The sequence below is a fragment of the Stegastes partitus genome, unplaced genomic scaffold (assembly GCF_000690725.1).
Source record: "Stegastes partitus isolate 25-593 unplaced genomic scaffold, Stegastes_partitus-1.0.2 Scaffold1571, whole genome shotgun sequence".
NCBI lineage: Eukaryota > Metazoa > Chordata > Actinopteri > Pomacentridae > Stegastes > Stegastes partitus.
This window is the reverse complement of record NW_007579302.1, coordinates 83,918-104,391: the sequence shown is the minus strand read 5'-3', so window position 1 is coordinate 104,391 and position 20,474 is coordinate 83,918. Positions and strand designations below refer to the sequence as shown.

The 20,474-nt window shown below is 41.3% G+C and overlaps 1 protein-coding gene across 4 annotated transcripts in view; it reads right to left on the bottom strand.

Moving 5' to 3' along the window:
* Positions 1–20,474, bottom strand: part of svila (supervillin a) — a 59,651-nt gene that overhangs the window by 19,526 nt on the left and 19,651 nt on the right. For 2 of the 4 annotated variants that reach the window (XM_008300654.1, XM_008300655.1), the window contains 16 exons: positions 19,323–19,387; positions 18,563–18,699; positions 17,549–17,644; positions 16,739–17,045; positions 15,927–15,992; positions 14,502–15,045; positions 12,425–12,608; positions 9,654–9,786; positions 7,223–7,276; positions 5,090–5,170; positions 4,548–4,604; positions 3,961–4,126; positions 2,507–2,590; positions 1,650–1,736; positions 554–731; positions 286–458 (listed from right to left, as the gene is read on the bottom strand). In XM_008300654.1, the coding sequence (XP_008298876.1) occupies positions 286–458; positions 554–731; positions 1,650–1,736; positions 2,507–2,590; positions 3,961–4,126; positions 4,548–4,604; positions 5,090–5,170; positions 7,223–7,276; positions 9,654–9,786; positions 12,425–12,608; positions 14,502–15,045; positions 15,927–15,992; positions 16,739–17,045; positions 17,549–17,644; positions 18,563–18,699; positions 19,323–19,387 (2,412 nt within the window). The remainder of the gene's footprint in view (positions 1–285; positions 459–553; positions 732–1,649; positions 1,737–2,506; positions 2,591–3,960; positions 4,127–4,547; positions 4,605–5,089; positions 5,171–7,222; positions 7,277–9,653; positions 9,787–12,424; positions 12,609–14,501; positions 15,046–15,926; positions 15,993–16,738; positions 17,046–17,548; positions 17,645–18,562; positions 18,700–19,322; positions 19,388–20,474) is intronic. The other 2 variants (XM_008300656.1, XM_008300657.1) reach the window with 1 other exon arrangement.

Sequence of the window (20,474 nt, the reverse complement as noted above, 5' to 3'; positions counted from 1 at the left end):
TCAGAAAAACATAAACTTTGGTTGATGTAAAATGTGCAATTCCCATATGACAGGCAGAGACAGGAACACAAATGAGAACAAGTTGATATTAGTACACAAATTGGACCAAATTCAAGATACTGGTCAGACTGTAAAATACTTAATATAGTAACAACAAACACTGTGCTGAGGGTTTTATTTTGTAGCTGTAGGATGGGAAATTAGCTAAAGTTAACAAATGAGCCTGTCACATTTGGTGTCCCTTAGTTTCATGCACTTGCCACCTACTCATCCATCCTCACTCACTCTTCTCAGCCTTCATCCTTTTGCTCTCCAGCAGACCGATGTTGAGCCTCTGTTCTGTGTACTCGTGTCTGATGTCCTCCCTGGCAGCCAACATCTTCAAAGGGTTTCTGGATGATTGGACGTTACGTGCCGGACGCACAGCTCGCTTGTGCTGTATCATCTCTGAAGTCAGCCTGCAGAGAGGTCAGAGGTGAAGAGTCATTGTAAGCAGGAATGATGTTAGTCAGGGTTCTTACTTTGAAAACAACTTCTGGCAGTGAGAGCTTACTTTGGCTCCTGGGGGCCGAAAATGGCATCAAAGTCGTCGTCAATTTCCACCTTGTTAGTGATGGAGGGGAGCTCCTCCACTTGGCGGTAGAACTTGGAAAAAGTTTCATCTTCGAGGGTCATGACTTCCTTTACTTTCTTCTCAGTCACTGTGATGGTTGCTTCTGGCAGTTCAGACACTGAAGATGGACAAAACATAATATGTTCACAGACACATTTTGATTTGTTGTTGTTTTATCTGGCTCTAAATATCAAAAATTAAATTGTGACTGTAGGAGCCATGAATAAGATGAAATATGAAGAGAATGATTTTATATGACTAAAAATATTTTGACATGATTTATATTAATGTTAAGTATTGTTTGGTATTATTATGGTTGGTTATTTGTATAATTATGACTCTTTTTTGGGAGCTGGTCATATGGTATGGGGTGGTGAAGTTTATTTAGGTACCTGCTCACCTGCCCGTATGCAGTCGGTGAAGGAGAGGGTGAGTGGGATGCCGCATTTTTTTGTTGACCGCAAGCTTGATTGTTGTGAGATTCATTTTGTTATATTTTGTGCACGTTATATTAAGTTGACCTTTTTCATTAATAAACTTTTGAAACGTATTTGGATCTCAGGGAATCTTTTGTACAGTGTGTCTGACAAAGAGCTCGGCCCAACTTCATCCTGTCAGCGCTCTTTAGGCGGTTTTTTATGAATTTGCTACAGTGACTACTTATACATATATAAAAAAGCAGGTTTGAAAGGCAAGTTGTCTTAAAAGAAAAAATGTTCTTTTCAAAAACCATAATCAGAAACAGAATCATTGCATTGAATTTTCCTACAGCTGTTGAACTACTCGTCCGTGACTTGCAGTTTGGTTGAGAAACTTAACCACATCTGAACATGAAATCATGATATATCTGTATTTTTTATGGCATCCTAACTTGTTTGGTTCTTGCTACTTCTAGCTGTGGTTGTGCTGTTGCCACAGAGGTTAATGGTGGATAAAATGCTACGCTAAGTTTGAGGCTGAATTCCTCTTTCAGAAACAGAGTGGTCTCAAGCTGAAGCATGATGAACCTGCGGACAACGTGATGTGCACGACTCACCTTTACTGTTAAGCTTGCCAAGGAATGACTCCAGTTTATCCAGCTTCAGGTCCGACTCCAGGTTCAGATCTGGCACAGCCTTAATCTCTGCACACACAAGCACCTAACTGTTAGAGTCACAATTCATAATGTTACACAGATCTCATCTATGAACAGGCAGGCGGTCTGAGGTTCTGTTTTTTATAGAGTCATACTTGTCACCAGTAATGCTGTTGCTGAATTTAAACAATGACTGAGTACGATGAAGAGATACAGTCACAATGATGTTAAACTGAACATAGTCACAAGCATTTCACAATCAACAGCTAGTGAATATGACTTGTTCTGCACTTCAGACTCATGCATTTCCATCCAGGTGAACATTCTATCAGGCTTTACAACCTAATAGAAGTCTCACAGCAACATCAGCCACATTAGTGTTGGTGACATTCGTGGTTTTGATGATTGTGATGAATAGCAAAACAACAAACAAGAGAGGATAAACCTTCAGTATCAGAAATCTCCTCCCAGTCTTTTGAAAGAGAAGCAAAGACCAAAGACAATCAGTTACACAATGTCCAAATGAGATCCGACAAAAGAAAGATTTAAAAAATTACTTTAAATGTAAATAGTGTAACATGGTTTAGAATCAGAAATCACATTGAACAGGTGATCGTCTCAGTTCAGCGTAACATTTCTTCTTCTTAATCAAACATATTGTGTGTTTTGTAAAGTTTGTGTCTGTTGATAGTTGAGGATAGAATGTGATGCCATTAAGTCTAAATCAGCACCCTCCAGTCTTCATTAAGCCTGCTAAATTAAGTGAAGGACTCCACATGATAGCAGTGTGACAGAAGAAGCAACTAGAGAAAACTAACCTTCCTGTGGTTTGGAGATGGCAATGTTGCTGTTCTTGGGTTTGGACAGCACTGGAGACTGGAGGGCAGAAGGGGTTGCCAGTCCTGCAGGAACACAGGTAGACACATACATGTGATGACACAGTTACAAAAATCCAATTATACCATTTCAGACAGGACACTTTGTCCCCAGAATCGACATGTGCCCACAGATGTTACACTACTTTAAAACAATAGTGGCTCTACATCTATAGATATTTTACTGTGTGAGCAAAGCCTGTCATTCAGTCGAAAAGTCTCTGAATTTTTGTCATGTGACTTGCTACTCGTGTCATCTTGGTTCTGCTGAGGAGCACTGATGTTTTTGTTTTCTACAAAATCTGGTGTGAAGTGTTTATTTTTTGCAAGTTGTTAAATGAGACATACAATTAAGTGATTTTGAGGGAATTTCTAACAGCTTAAACCTACTGGGTTATTTTTCCCAATAGAACAGAACATCGTCCATCAATTTTTACAGTTTCTGGCTCTGATAAACAGTATAATTCTGTTTTTTGTTTAAAGGTAACATGCCCTTTAAACCTATCAGCTGGTTCCAGGGTTTCAAAAGGGTTCAAAAGAAAGTGGCCACAGGCTGAAGGTCATGATGTATATTGCTGAAGTTTGACTGGGTACGGAATAGAAGGTGTACCTGATAGAGATAAACTTTTTCAAAGACTTATGTTTGACATATGTTACTCTAACTCATATTTCAGGAGAATAACTAAACAGATATGTACAGGATGAGATTATTTATTTTACATGTTGAGCATCGATGATGTTTCCCCTGGTTTCCTCATCAATGCTGGGACATAGTCTGGTGGTTTGCCTTAACATCAGTTTGTAGGCTCATGCAGAAAACAACAGGTGTGGGTGTTCAACAAGTGTCATGTGCTTTGCAGTGAAGGAAAGATATACAGCTGTAGTCAAGGTTGCAAATTTGAAGCCAAGAAGTGGTAAACAATCTGAGGAACCAGTGCTAACAGCACTAGTTTTGAAGGCAGCCAGAGTTGAAGAGGCGCTGTCTAGTGCATGAAAAGTTAGCCATTATTTCTGACGTGATTCCTTCCTATGTCACTCTCCATTAGCTATAAAATGGATAAAACCACCAACTCCCCCAAAACACTAATGAAGCCTTCCATCAATTGCCCCCTCAGGCTGTGCTGAGAGCTAATGGGGAAAAACTCCAACCATTAAATCATTTTCTGCCTGAGCAGCAGCCTCAGAGCAGCGACTCTGGCCTGATGGAGGGAAAAGAAGAGTCATTTTCCCTGTACTGTTAACTGAGAAAGGGGTTTTGAGGGATTGGGGGCAGAGGACTGAGACTAAACTGTGGACTTAACTCTCTGTTGTAATGACAGAGTGCACTTCAGCACTTGTGCACATGCTTCTAAGAAAGACGACTGTGGAAAGTATGTGTGCTGAGTTTGTCCTCTGACCTTTCTTGACCATGCGTGCAGCCACAGTGAACTGGGTGGAGTCATTGGCAGCTCCGTGGCCCTTAGACTTCCAGGCCTCCTCCTGGGCCACTATCAGCTGTTTCCTCTCCTGGATGGACATGTGAGCCTCTATCCTCTGGTACTCCATCTCAGACTCTGCTAATCTCTGAAAAAAGGGAAGAGAGGTTTCTTACATGACTTACCGCTGTTGATAAGAGTCACTGTTTTTAAATGTTGAAATTTCACAAACCAAAGAAGCCAAGCAAAACAAAGACACCAAAGGAAGGTAGCTAATACACATTAAGCCCATTATTCCTTGTTACACATTGCACATAATTCCTTCACCAACATCCACAGAATATTAAAAAATGACAGGAGACTATGATTGCAGATGTCACTCCCTGAAGATTTTACAGGCATTCATGATGTTACGTTGAAAAACTGCATTCTCCTAGCAACCAACTGCAAGTCATTTGGTGTGGATTCTGCTTGAAACCTGAACTGCTGAGTGTGTGTGAAAAGGCTGCCACTAGGGAGTGGGAGGGGTGGGACTGGTGAGACACTGTATGCAGTATTGACAGGGTCACCTTCCGTCTCCAGGGGTGTCTTTCATCCACCTGCGTGGGTCTGGGAGATCTGGTGGCCTTCACAACCAGAGGGATGGATGAGGAAGGTAAGAAAGGATGAGGATTAAGTGATAAGGATGAAAAGATGGTCGAAAATATCCAAGTTCTGCACAAGCATGAGAAGCTGCAGGGGCTGCCATGCAGGCCTTACAGTGCTGAACATTTGGGATTTGAAGCAATGTTTAGTAGGATAAAACAGGAGCAGGGGGATAGTGAAGGGCTACAGAGCACTAGGGATCATAATGTGCTTATGCCATTATAGATGTGCCAGTGAGGCTGCAGCAATGGAAGCAGAAAGCCTTGACAGTGAGCAGCATGTGTAACTGCATAGGTTTCCTTAAATGGTGTATTTAAGAGTCTAACTAATGCAGAGTACCTGTAAAGTTCACAAATAAAGCTTTGAGGTGTTTGAATGGATTTTGGTTAGTTTAGCAGAAAGTATGAAAGTAAGCACGTATGCAAGCGAGCAATGCAGGTAGCAAGTAGCTGGTGCAGCTTCCTACCTGGCTGGCTGTTTCATCAGGGGAAGAAGTATGGAAAGGAGGCTCAGGTGGAGGAGAGAAAGTAGCAGCAAAGACTGGCTCCTATAGAAGCCGCAGAAAGAGGAAATATACACACACACACATACATACAGAGGTTATCATCAGGAGCATAGCAGCTGCAGGGACGTATCGAGGATTTTAGAATTTCTGAAGTCATGGGAAGCAATTTTCCATGCTGAAATGTATCAGGTTACTAGATACATTCAGTGTGAAACTGTAGTGTGAAAACAGTTGTGTAACGTCATTTATCCAATAGTCACTGTCCTCCTTTTGCTCTTCACAAACTCTTGAGAAAAACAAATGACTCCTTGGCCGTTAAATTATTTATCATGGGGTGCGATCAGAAAGTTCTGAGACTGCATGAGCACAAGAAACATCACACACACACAGATGAACCGTGCATGATGTGCAAACAGTATCTGTCACAAGACAGCATTCTGAGTGACGGTACGACATCAACATTGGAACCAGTGTTGTCCAAGTTTTGTAACCACTAGCAGGTGCACATTTGCAGTTTCACAATGGAACTGGAGCAGAGAGCAAACATCAGTGTCTTTATTCGTCAGCAACCAGTATGATCCAACCGTCATGTGAAGGATCACCATTGGTGATGAGAGGTGGGTCTGTGCCTACATCCAAGAGAAGAAACAGCAGCGTCGCTCTCAGAGCAGTAGAAAAGCCTCCAAGACTGGAAAATGAGTGTCAAGCCAGGAGCACACCAAGAAAATGAAGAAAGAAAATGCTTGAACTGTCAGCACAGTGTTCTGTAACATCCTGAGGCGTCTTGAGGGAGAACATTCGGGACAAACAACGTGAACTGTGGGATAACAGCATGTGGGAGCTTCAATTGTGGTGTGCACCCAGTTGTAGTGCAATGATTGTGTATGCATTTTCTGGCCAACAACAACACGATCACCGATCTTGAGCAATCAGTATGTATTAGACTTGGCTTCCTGCAAATTCTGTCTTTTCCCCAAAATGAAGTTAAAAGATCTGTTTTGACACAGTTAAGGAGACTCAGTGTGTTTGGTGTGCTTCGAGAACATCCATTAAGTGCACTTAGCATGGCAGCAGCACTGACAGAGGTGTATCATTGTACAAGGTCACTGCTTTGGCAGGGATGGCGGCCACATTTGAATCAGGCATATTTTCTGATTTTTATAGGACCAGTCTCGCAACTTTTTGATCACAACTCAGATGTCCAACCACTCACTTTCTTTGTTTTTTAGCATGGTGCAGGTATCACACAATGGATTTAGCAAAGGGAAACTGCAGGACTGGCTGGTTATTCTCATGAGTGACCCTATTTCACAAAATACACTGTCAATTGATGCAAACGTATGCAGTAGTGTAGCTTTAGTTTGTTTTATGTTGCCTGAAGTGTTAAGTCTTGCACTATAATCAGCCTTAAAATATCGTGTGATATTTATTTGTTAATGTAAACTTACTGTCACTAAACCCCTGCAATAACACAGATATAACCAAGAGCATGCCCTACTACAGCCCTGAACAGCTGCAATGGAGAGGAAACAGGAAGAGCTGAGAAGTGTGCCAAACTGATTAAATATCAACAACAGCTCCTGAGATGTAGAGCAGCGACTACAGACCAACTTTGTCTATATGTACCAATGTAAGTTAATCACAGACAAACAAATGTTATATTTCAGAACCAAATGTAAAACTTTAAACACACAAACACATTCAAAACAAATCCACAGTGTGTGGTACAGGACCAGAAATTCTTGACAATTATAAGTCTGAAAACCAACGAGCAGCGACGAGACGAACACGCCATCAGTACAAAACTGTCAACAGGGTTATAAAAAAAGAAACACACCCACACAGAGTAGCCACCACCAATACCACCGCATGAACACACACACACACACACACAAGCAGCTGCCTGGATATGTGTTACACCCGGGCTGTATTTATCGAGACAGCAAGTTAGCAGCCAGGGAACAAAGTTAAGTTAGGGATGTAAAATTTAGATCATTAACACAATTTAAATGCTTGATAAATACCACTGCAGTGTGTGTGTGTGTGTGTGTGTGTGTGTGTGTGTGTAATTCGGGTTTTGTACACTGGCCTTACCCATAGCTGGTCGGACACAGCAAAGTCATCGATCATCATCAGTGCTTCATCGTCCTACAGACAAGAAGCCGAAGAGAAGGGACATTTTTTTGAAGGCCCTTCATTCATGTAATGGAGGGGCCAAAACACCTCATCGGCTTCTCGTGAATCTGAACTAAATGCTACTAGAAGTTTCCTAACTGATCCTTTGCTTTTAGATAAATGTCAATTCTAGTCGACAGCGTGTGCAGAGCAACACAAATGTCACTACAATCAAAAGTGGCATTTATCTGTGGTCAAAACAATAGGAACCTTTATTCTGCTCTGCTGTCGGTATTTGCTTGGCTCTGCTCAGTTTTCTATCTTTGTCACCGTAACTTTTCCACTTCTTGGATCTAAAACAGGAAACCTTGAAAATCATGTCCACTGGCTCTGATGAATAGGAGGATGACAACAAGACGTACTACATCTACTGCCCTTCCCCTTGACCTTAGCTACCACATGAACTTGATTAAAAGTCAAAGGATTTCCTGATTTGATTAAAACATGGAGGCTTTTCTTTGGAAAATATCCAGAAAAGGCGTCCTCAAACCCAGGAATCAGAGCTTCCATCGCTAAGGTCTTTGTGACCTTAAATGAACTGAAAAACCAAAATCAGAATACGTGTGGGCAGAGTTGTCAAGTCAAGCTGAACAAACCTTGATAAGCAGCTGGAAACAAAAAAACAAAAAGAAACAGCTGTGGCACGGCAGCTGTGGAGGATATGTCTAAACAGAGAGGTGCCCACCCGAACCCTCCCTTTGAAAACACACTGAGGATGCCAACACAGAAACACAGTCAACATACAGAGGATGGAATTTGGTTTATTTTTTTAAAAAAAGATAGAGGACATGCAAACAGACATCAACAGAAGAATGAAAGGTTAAATGCAACATGCAGTTGAGTAGAAATAAAGGTTGAAGCCAGGCAGGACAGACGATAGAGGCTACATTTCACAGGACACTTAGTCTGTACGCTCACTTGCCTGTTAGTCAAACAGTTTGAAGTAAGTGTACATAGAAATGAACCGTTCTCTGAGGGGAAAACACATCTCAATATGTGTGTAATTTAGGCAAAATTAGAATTCCAAGTTTAGCTTGATGCACTCTAATCTCGATAATCTCTGATCAAAACAAACTGCGACAAATATACAGTCTAGGAACAAAAGAAACTGCCACGAATAGAAGCTTGAGATTGAAAATACTGGAATGAAATGGTAAAGGATGACGTATGACAACAGCAAAATGTTAAGTCTTTTAGAAAGCTGTATAATATTTTCGTATACTGTACAGTTAAAGCCGTACACAGCAAAGTTTCACATATTTATTTGTTTATTGTTGCTACACCGGAATTCAACTCAAAAGTAAACAACCTAAAGTTGAAAATTAAATTGCAAATGTTGTGGCAAACACAAAATTAAAATAAACAAATAAATAATAAATAAAACTTTTTTTTTTCCATAAATCAAATTAGAAATTTTGAGATTTTAATCAGTTTTTATTCTATTTTAACTATTAAGTATTTCTAAACATAGTAAGGAAAATTTAATTTAGATTTTTCTTTCATGCAGACATTAAAAAAATTATTTTTCATTTCATTGAATTATTTCATTTTAGTATTGGCAACCACAGACTTCTAGATCTATGAAATGAAAGCAGCATGCACCATTAAATATTCTGCGTGTGATCTAGATACTACAGTACTTTTTTTCTACTGTCAGGTCTAGAATAAATGTAGCTTATCTTTTGATACAGTTCAAGAACAAAAACATACAACAGATGTTTGAGACAGAACAGAAGAAAGAAACAAAAAGTTAAAAGACAAAGACATGGGACAGAACACAACCTCTCTGTTTAGAGATATCCAAAACTGTCACCACGTGCATTTACGGGACTATTGTGATCATTTAATGGTGGTCAGCCCTCTGACATTTGTTTGACTCTTGAGAAACATTTCTGTCATAGAAGATCAACAACATCTTCAAAACCTTGTCTAATGAATAGTCTGGTTTCAGAGGCTGATCCAGGAAATGCTCGCTGTCCTAATGTGGCTATGTGGAACGAATCAATGCGGTGGAGCCTCAGTGGTTTGTTGCCGCCACTGTATTAGTTCTGCTTTCTGGTCTTGTGGGCATAATGTAGTCGAGTGACAGTTAAAAGCAGCTCCTGGATATGTTCACATGTTTGAACTTGTTTTGAAGGTGTCATGATTGGAATCTGAAGCACAGTTTTGATGCTCCTGATAAGTAGGGAGTCATTCAAATAGGACAGCATTATTATTATTTTAACATGACGAGAACGCAGCATACAGTCAGAACCACATGAAAGACATGACATAAGCAGTATGAAAGACAGTCTTAGGCTTGTCTGTTGAAGTGTTAAGTCAGCAGTGAGTGTTCACATCAGGTGGTTACCTCCTTCTTGAAGCTCTGCTCCACCTCCCAGAGCTGAGCGTGCTGCTCGCCCACGGCAACCTTCACCACATCCTGCTTCTTATTGATCCTGTTCCTCCAGTCCTCCTCGCCGCTCTTCTTCAGTAAGGCGACTCTGAGGGGGGGAGACAGAGGGAGGAAGCATCAGATGTTCTGTTAGACCTGACTTAACATCGCTTCAAACCAAAAAAAGTACAAAAAAGTGCAAAAAAAACACTATTTCTGATGAGTTTTTAAAACTGTAGTAAATGTTTAAAGCCTATAACTTGACATTTGTCAACCAGGAAGAGGCACCCAGCAAACCTTATCTTTGCAAAAACATATTTTAAGTGGCTTTGTTCTCACTCTGGCAATACACCACTGTAACAACAGGCCTGTCAATGCATTAAGTAGGAATATTTACTTCTATACTAAAAATCTGGAAAGTTTTACAACTGGTTTGTTTTCTGCATAAAGCTCACATAATACAGGGAAAGTGTAACATTTTCAGAAAAACTCTTTTTGCCAAATGCGACTTGAGAAGCTGGTACCAATCTGTTTGTATGTTTAGCTATGGAGAAAGGGCCAGGGGGCGTTTATCGTTGCCGAGCATCAAGGCTGGAAACAGGGCGATGTTTAGTCTGGCTCTAGCACAGTCACAAAAACACACTGACCAGCATCTCTAAGGCTCATTGATTAACACATTATATTTCCTTTGTTTGATCAGTAAACAAACCGAAATGCAAAAACAACAAGTTGTGGTTTTATAAACGGTTATGTGCTGGAACCATTTCTGTCTGTGTTTTTTTGGAGTCATGCGACTACTGTGAGGTTTCCAGGCAAGCAGAGGCTACAGGCTCTCCATCATCTTATCATCTCTTGGCAAAAAGCACATCAGTGTATTTCCCACAATATTCCTTTGTAGTCTAAATTCTGTGTTTATTGGACTTTTAGCCAGTGACAAATCAAGAGCTTGATTTATTTTTAAAAAAGCACAATACAGTAATCAGTCCATACTGGCGTTCCACACACACACTGAAGTGTACAGTCAGTATCAAGAGCATGAAATGATGACACGCTCTGCACAAGGTTACTGAAGGTCAGCTTTCAGTAAAACTTCAACCTTGCTTTTAACTCAGATTGTCACAGCACTCGTGCCAGCAAAAACTGGGATGTTCCCACATGTACTTGTATTTATGACAGAAAAGATAGCAGACACTAATGAGAAACAGCCAGCGTGTCATTTGCCAGCCACAGTTTAAAAACAGTGTACAGTTCTAGATCGGGGATAAAGAGAGCGGTGACAGCCAGAGAACAGCTAGACATAAACATCACTCAGAGAAGTCAGTCAGTGTAACAGGAGCTGAGAGAGTATTTGGTCTAAACAAGAAATTAAAGCAACAGAAAAGGTGCTGGGATTTATTTTACTTGAAGTTAGAACAGCAGGGCAAGTGGGTGACTCACACAAACATAACATCTGCACTTGAGCTTGAGTCTTTGGAACAGGAAGTTGTGGAAAACTGGGATCACATAAAATGCACTGAACAATTACAGAATCACTAGATGAAGTATAGAGTGAACAACAACAAAGGTTCTTTCATCGAGCTCTTGTCAGTTCGTTGGGAGCAGACAAGACCCATAAGGGAGGGGTCAGGGTGTTGGCAGTGCCCCCTGCCCCTCTCACAACCACCCCTCTGTCAGCCATTGAGGACACGTCCTGTTCTGTCCTTTGGGACTGCACAACTACGCCAAAAACAGGATGAAAGTAACACTCAATACATGTCGCCAGCTGTATCTGGGATACAGATCCTGCTGCCAGTGAAATGCTTTGAAAGCGGGAGCAATGCAAAGAAGTCCTGACATGGTCAAAGAGGGTGTGAGACGGGACAGAAATGAGCAGCCTGGAACTGGCAACACATGCAGCCTTTAACAGCTGCCTACATGTAACTTATTATGTCATCAATCAATTTACAGTGTGAGTGTGCCGTCCTGTTTGTCCCAGTCCAACCAGCAGACTGGGCCAGTTAACCCCATGTGACATAACTGGACTTATGCAATGATTTGTTTGGAATCTGATATTGAGCTTTAGTGGGGAAAAAATACATGATGAACAAGTGAAACTGGGAAGGAATTAATCCTGACTGGAATTGACGACAACTTGAAAGGCTTTTTGTATAGATCTGCAGTAGCTAATAAAGGCCTCGGGGCTGACTGGATGAAGTCGCTGGAAATTAATGAGACTTTGTTGGTTTTGGTCTTTTTGTGAGATTTACAAACAATAGCAAAAAAATCTCAAATTATTCTGAATCAACAGGAGGCTGGTGTGTTTAAGTACAGTAGAAAGCATGTTTTTTATGCGAAACGCAGTATCATTGTTATGCAGTGACAATTCCTGTTATACAGATACGTTTTCCCCTCAATCAGTTCTATCTATACATCAACATTTGTACACTTAAGCAAGTTAAGAAGCATTCAAAAGCTTAAATATGAATAAAAATGTCTAATCTATTGAGTTCATATTCAACTCTTCATCCCATGGAGCCTCTCAGCAGTGCAACAGCAGAGACTAACAAAGACTAACTAACATCCCACTACTCTGTCATGATCTCATTTCCAGTTTCCATCTAACTCACATTTCAAACAGTGAATGACAGGAAGTTTTCTTGTCCTTCAGTGTTAGTTTCACAGTATTTCAAGAAACACATCAAGCAAAGAACATCTCGGGTTTATACTACACCCACAAAATCAACAGCTCATCACATCATGACGCTCACCTCTCTTTGATGGACATGTGTCGGGCCGACATCATGTCACTCAGCTCGTCTCCCTGCTCGAGCTGAATCAGGCCGTCAGCGAGTCCGCTGCCGTCTGTGTATGTGTCCCCCGCCGGAGGCTGACACAGACTGTTGGGTGAACCGGATGCTCCTCTGTATGTTAACACGCTGGACTCTAGTGGCTCTATGAGCGTGAGCAGACAAACACACACAGAGAGTCAGTAAAATCCATAATTTGACAGCAACTACATACATGTTAACAAGGCTCCTGTGGAGGATTGGGCTGTCTGCTTAGATAAAAGTGGATGTAAATAACATTGTGCAAACTGATCCATTCATCAAACTCCGTGAAAGTCCCTGTATAAGATCCACCCTTCTAAATAGCACAGCACTGCAGACATTCCACGACTACAGAGCTTTGCATAAATGTACAGTCATAGTGGTGCAGACTCAGCAGCACAAAGTGGTGTTCGAGTTAACATCTTTCATGCTTACCAAGAGGCTCTCATCCTCCTGTGAGAAGCAGCACAGACATTTTTCACAGCTTTAAATGTCTCTGCCACAGCTGTAATCAAATAACCCACGCTGTAGAAGCACAGGAGTTTTCTTGTCAAAGCGCTACTTTACCTCCCCGTCTACAACTACAAAAACCTACTTTGCTCATCAGACCGATTTCAACGTTCTTTCACAAGCTGAACACCGATACAGAATAAATCAAACTCTTTGGGTTAGAGCTACTGCTGCTCAGACATAAAGGAAGCCTCAAACCATATAACATTTTACAAACAACGCGCACACACAGACACACACACAGGAAATGTGGTTGGAAAAGAAACGGTTGACTGAGACAGACACTGGGGTTTATGTCGTGTTACTGTTTGCTCTTTGAATATTTAAAATCCGTTTCATTCGTCGGTTCAGCATTTTAAAATGTTACGTGAAACCCACAACCACAAAGAAATCAGCATATTGTTGTTGCATATTGTGTACAATGTTACTAATGCAATGTTTACTAATTTCTCCATCTTGGTTTATCATGTCAGCATGCTAAAGGCTTAAAACCACTTATCACAGACTTCCATGCTTCCTTTGGAATAAAATACGTCAAAAACCTGACTTTTCAACTCTATACACCAACATGACAAAATAATGACATTGCTAATAGGCAATGTTAAGCAGGTAGAAAGCTATTGTTTATCATGTTATCCGTATTACTTTTGTGTGTTAACAAGCTAACATGGTTAAACTCACAGCTGCTCTGAAAAAAAAAAAAATCACTCGGATTTACTTTTGTAAATTAAATAGATAAAAATATGACTTTCGAATGCTACTGTTCAAATGCTAACATGCTTACTATGACAGACATAGTGAAGCTAATGTTTGCTATGTTTGTCATACTGCATGATGTTTGCATGCTACATTATGATAATAGGCACATTTTTATTTATTAAAAAAAAAAAAAACACTAAACCTCTAACAAACAGCTTGTACCCTCTTGTTGATAATATACATGTAAAAAACTCAGTTTTTTCAGTCAAATGCTAACATAATATTATGACAAAGTTGATGAAGGAGTGTTTCAATGGTATAATGTTTCTAATGTTCACCATTTTAGTTTAGCGTGCTAGAATGCTAACATTTTCAACTTGGTGCACAGAAAAGAAGTGCAACTGATAGTGGTGGTAATTACCTCTGAAGCAAGCTTCTTAAAAACCCTAGTCTACTTCATTTACCTATCTAGCACAACTTTCCCTATTTTTTGGCAAAAATGTGGTTAATATCCAACAATAAATTATTATTGTTGTTGTTATTATCAACAATAACAACAACAAATTATCACATTATTTGAACACTTGACTGAACAGGCTTATTGGTGTCAAAGTCTAACATTTTCAATAGACTATCATTTTTTGCCAAGGCTAATATTGTATGCTTAGTCTACTGTGAAAAGGTAAAAGAACGGAAAAACAGCACTAATCTCAACAACACAGAAGTAGGTCTGTGACTACAAAAGAAGCCGACAATAAAAAGCTCAAGCTTGAGCAGATGCTTTTGAGTGTTTCTCTGCTGTTCTTACCTCCGCTGATGGCCCGGCTCCTCTGGATGTCTGAGTAGTGTCCTTCCTCCCTCAGATACCCCCTCTGCTCCTGCCTCTGCTCCTGCCTCTCCAGCAGCATGTGGCTCTCTGAGCTCTGCACAGCTGCCTCCTCCCTCCCTCTGGACAGTCGCCGTTGCTGTTGCTGCCCCCCCTCTTCCTCCTCCTCAGCTCCCCTCCTCTCTCTTCCAATGTGAGGCTGGGGCAGAGCGGCCTGCCTGACCACTCCCTCCGGAGAGGGCAGCCGCCTCTTCCCCCCTGCCAGATCAGCTCTGTCTTCTCCTTGGGGCAAGATTTGGTACCTGTGGTGGTCCGAGGTGTCGTGGGACCTCCAGGTCGGGCCGTCTGGGTGGCGAGGAGGCAGAGACCTGTCAGAGCTGGGAGGGGTGGGCTCCACATGGGCTGCTGCTCTGGGTATGTGGATGTCTCCGGCATGGTCAGTGGAGACGGTGCCTCCTGCTCTGAGTGCAGACGAGGATGATGAAGTAGGGAGGGGTCCAAAGTGAGAGGCCGCACCATTCTGAAGCTGTGTAACCGGGAGGTGAAAGGAGATGCAGACAAACAAAGAAGTGGGTCAGTTTGCAAAAGAGGCTGAGAAACAGCTAGGACAAAGTGCAGACTCAAAAATAAATAAATAAATAAATCAAGAGGATCACGCTGACTCATCACAGGCTGCCTGACTCATTGCACTTCCTGACCATCAAAGGGCAGCCTATCTTGCCGGTCAGTTGCAGCCCACATCACAAAGCCATGCCAGCAGCCCCCCTACGCACAATGTATCCAGCTGCAGCCAAAAGACACACTTCCAGGCTTATCACCATTACTTGACATAAAAACACATGAACTAACCTGACAATTTTGCTGATTAGCAAAAAAGAAGCAACAGTACGAATCCATGGAAAGGCAAAACTGTTGAAAAAACTCTTCCAAAACACGTTTTGTAAATAAAATCTTTTAACTTCTTTTTTTTTTTTTTGATTCAGATCTCTCTTATGCTTCCTGTCCCTGCTGCCAGTTTCAAAACAAGCTGCAGATAAATAGCTGCTCTTGGTCCGCGTGGTGGTAAACAGGAGCTGAACTGTTTTTGTTTTCCTCTCCTCCACCACAGAGACGTCTTTCAAGCCCCTCGGCTTCGCAGATATACGGCCGGCAGCATCATCCATCAACACATCACAGCCTCTTTATTGAAATAGTGGGGATGATATCCACTGAGTCAGACCTTTATCAGAAGCTGGGCCATGCACTGTACATTCATAATGAAATCACACCAACATGGAGATGAGCCAAAAATGAGATGCCACGAGATGTTCACAGAAACGTATGGTCATTTCTGAGAAGAGTGCTCTGGCTGCGTCAGCCTCCAGTGTTGCAGGCAAAATGCATGGTGGTGATTCAGAGGAGCCTTACTTGTAGGAGTTCTACTGGGCTGTCACACAGCTCTTGTTCATCCCTGCTGTCTATGTCTGAGAGCTCCTGGAGCAGAAACACGCACATGCTACAACACATATTTCATGTATTTTCTATTTTAATAGCAGGAGCAGGTTTAACTGTAACCCCCAGAATGCCTTTAGCTTATTACACATAATATTTACTTAGAATATCAGAGGTTATGTACTCCACTGTTGGTATACGGCAAAATGAAAACATGTACTATCTGTGGGAGACCACCTTACGTACTTTTATCTCTTTATTGTACTTAGAATCCTCACTCGTACAAAGAAGATTGCCCATAACCTCCTAGTGCTGGTGTTCATTTCAGTTTACTTCCATATGTACTGGTGCTCTTAGACAGTGGACCAGTTTAGCCTTCACTGTCAGATCTTCTCCATCTATCCACTTTTAAAACACTACTATAAGATTAATGCTTATTACGAATTTAAGATGCTGCTCGAATTTTACTTTTTATTTAATTATTTAACTGATTTCTTTTAAATTAATTATTCAGGGGTTTTTTTTTCTCTTTTTCTCTTACATAAATCAGAAATGTGACAATCTTTAACACTGTATTTTCTTCCAACAGCATATTTCCAGGTGTAAGATGTGTTAAGAGATATTTTTACTTTCTATAAACCTTACAAATCAAGAAAACAGGAGCAAATGATCATTTATAGAAATAAAGAGACATACAGTCAGATTTTTTCTGAAGTTTTGATGAATTGTTGTGGACAACAGACCTACAGGTATAAACACTGCAATGCTACTCCAGAAACATCCCCCACCTGTTCCATATCTCCCAGTGTGATGGGCTGGGTCTGGTAGCGAGCGTTGGCCCTGCGTTGACGTGTGTCCCCTCTGGTCCGGGTGACCCTGGTTGGAGGCTGAGCCAGCCGGTTGAACAGCGCCATCTTTTCTGCCAGACTGAGGGTGCAGAGGTCGGGTTCCTCTGGGCCCTGACTCTGCTTCTCAACTTTTTCCTCCATTGCCGCCACCTGCCTGGAGCTCTGGACCTCCTGTTTATCCTGTGCTTGCTGGGCCTCTCGCACCTGCTCCCTGGCAGCGGCGCTCTGCTGTGAGGATGCCTGTAGGCTGAGGGGAGGATGACACCCAAAAACCAAAGAAGTAGGAGAAAGGGAGAATTCTGGTAAGCATGGAAGGAGCTCATGCAAGTTAGCAAGTGCCGTGCTACATGACAGACAGCCCTGTAGGTCTGTGTGCAGCTAAAAAATCCAGTAACATTTTAAACACAGAGCTAAAAGGGTTTGCTCCACATGCAGGGTGAGTCACCCCCACCAAACAAAAGCAGGATATTAAGTAAAACACTTTTAGTCTTCTGTGTCATTTAATAACTCAGTCATGTAGTTTTCTCTCATCACACAGGGGGGCACCAAAATTCAAAAAAACATTGTGCATTATGACTTTACACTAACAACAACTGCATCCTATAGGTTAAGACCTAACTGGGACAGCACCACTCTAAAAAGAAACTTTGCCGTGCTGAGTCAGCAGCACCAGTAAAGATCCAACATGTTAGTCAGACACTGCAGGTCAAAGTGAGCATTTGTATCCATGCACACGCATGTGCTGTATACCTGTACGTTGGGGCAGTACTGCAAACTAGGGTGGGGCTATGGGTGCGTGCTACAGCAGTGTGAACGCTCACTGTTTGTGGCACGTGAGATGGGACGCTTCAGTGGGCAAAGACAAGTCACACACACAGACACACACAGACACATACACACATATAGGTGGCAGAGACAATACAAAGTGACAGAGGGAAGGAAACAGATGACTTACAAGCGATCAAAGAAACGACAATTAAAACTGAGGCATGTTGAGGTATAGACAGTGAAAGCACCAGTGTTGGTTGATGGTTTGACGCAAAATTTCATTTGAGAAATCAGACGTTCACACAGAAATGAAATTTTGAATCTCAAGGTGATGGATTAGCAATCAGCCTGATCATAGGTTGGTATTGATAGTCTTGATATTGTCTTACTTACCCCCAGTGTCTAGAACTGCAGAAGGTTAATATGAAAATTGACACCAATATAATGGAGATGCATTTCATTTTGTATAGTCACTGCAAAAAAAATAACAAATAACAGCAAGCTGTCCTCCCTGATGGATGGCTTTACACCTGAATAAATAAGAAACCTTTTCTTTTTGCAATTTAGGAGAACTGGCCCTTTAAAGTACTCGCTATGAATGGCCAGTTTTTGGAGAAATCCATTCATTTACCTTCTTGCTGAAACTTAAATGGAAATATTTGTCCCGCTCTTATGCATGCAAGCATGGAGATAAAGTTAAACTGTGCTTAGCTTTGCATAAAGCTTGGAAGCAAGAGGAAAAGCTAGCCTGACCCTCTTCTTGGCCTAACTTGTACACACAAACCAATTGTGTTTTAATTTGTGCAACTATTTCATGACAACCAGCAGTGACGGCCTCACTTCCAGTCTTAAATTAAGCCAACTACGTCTTGGCTCGAGCTACTTCATACAAACAAAAATGACAGTAGTTAAGTTCTTTCAGCTAACGAACAAAACAAAATAAACCTATAATGACAAACTAGTCCTGACTTTAGGTTTAAACTAATGAACACTTACGTGGCTGCGATGACCACTTCCTCAGTGGTGACTGGTTGAGTTCTAGAGCGATCTTGTGTCCGTCTTAGTCTCCTGTCCACCGCTGCATTCCTGGACCGTGGTTTAGGAGCTCCGCCATCAATGCTCTTCTCCAATTCCTGAATGGGAATATTAGGGTATATAAATAAATCAACACAGCACTGAACCTCAACTTAACCCCTGTAAGAAAGTCTGGGAGAACAGTTAGCTGCTGTGAATATGGGTTAAAAGGGAAACACTGCTGAAACATTTGATACAAAGACTTTAACAAGGGACAAATCAGCATTCAAAGTGACAGTAGATTTGATGATTTAATTGGCTGCCAGACAACATTATGTAGAGTAGATATGTCCTGATAAACAACCATAATTAAATGATTAAAAGCAGATAATTGAGTTCATTAAGATCACATCTATTATCAAAGCTGTTTAAAATTAAACTATTTATTGACTTGAGCTCAAACTACTAAGGCTACAGAGCATGCTTGGGGTCAGTTTCACAGATGTGAAGTGTACTCCATTAAAATGCTTGTTCCGGTGGAATGCTCCGTCGAGTCTGATCCATGTCTGCAATCTAAATTTTCATCTCTAAATCCTCAAAGTAATGAGAGGACAGAAAACAAACAACAGATAGGGTCCGTGTTTGCTTCCTTGATTGGAAGCATATTTCTCTGAGCTCAGTGTTTGGAACCAGCATGTAATCTAAGAAACGAGAAGAGCGAAAGACTCAAGTTGAAACTCACTCTGAAGAGAGAGCGCTTGGCTGCTACGCTCAGTTTGGCCCGTTCATCCAGCTTCTCTTCGTCAGCTACAGAGGGAGGCAAAAAGGTAAGAGGACATTGTAAGAACAGAACCTTTGGGGGTTGTCTTTGTTAAAAGAATGGTCAGAAATATCTGGCAAACAGTGGCCTACATTTATAAATGTTTTCCAAAAAAGCACTGGAAAATTCCTTTAATAGTACTGTCAAAGCCCCCTTTTTTATTTTTAGCCCAACACAGAAAATACTGTTACCCTGTTGTTCTGAGCACAACAAAGTTAAACAACTGTAAAAGACTAGGGATGATTTGTTTTATTTTTCTGCTTTTTCAAGAAAATTAAGACACTGAACAAGAATCAAATCCTTTTTCTATTTGAATGGCAAATGAACTGTTGAGGTTTAAAACTGCTGTAAAGTTCCACAAACTTGCCTTTATTGCATCTCAGAGACATTCCACATAAAGACTCTCGTTCTAACTTTAATTGTAATATAGTTTAAAATCCTCTGCCTTCACTGTTACACACTACCAGCACCATCTGGCTCAATAGCTGGGAGCAAAGATAAACCACTAAACCTCTAAACCTGTGGCTGGCGTCACTGAGAACACTATGAAAAGCCAGACAGGTGTGAGAAGCACGGCTGCATACACACATATTCTCTCTGCAAGACACATGACATGACATCACCAAACAACTATTCCCTCCGACTCATGCTGCTGTGCCGAGCTCTGCTCCATATAATTCTTGTCAGTACAAAAAGGGTCCAGGCTGAGAGTGTGTTTATAAGAAGCAGATGAGTTGGTCCTGCCCTCGGCTGAGCTGCTGTGCTGTTATGCTACTGTGAGCACCATTAATGACTCTGTAAACTCCACTTCAAAATGTTGTGCTTTCTTGTTAAAAAAAAATAAAGACCTTAAAAAAAAAAGGAGATTTGGCCTCCACCCTTGTGTCTATTTTCGGAGCTGTGATATGAAGCCACTGAGAAGTCACACTTCAGTCATTTGTGGCTCGCTGCAACTGTGGAGCTGCAGATAATTATTACAATCCTGTTGTTTTCATAGTCACATAGTTAAAGTACCGAGCACTGAATAATACATAGTAGTAACTGAAACACTACATGTGTGATTCAAGCTAGGTT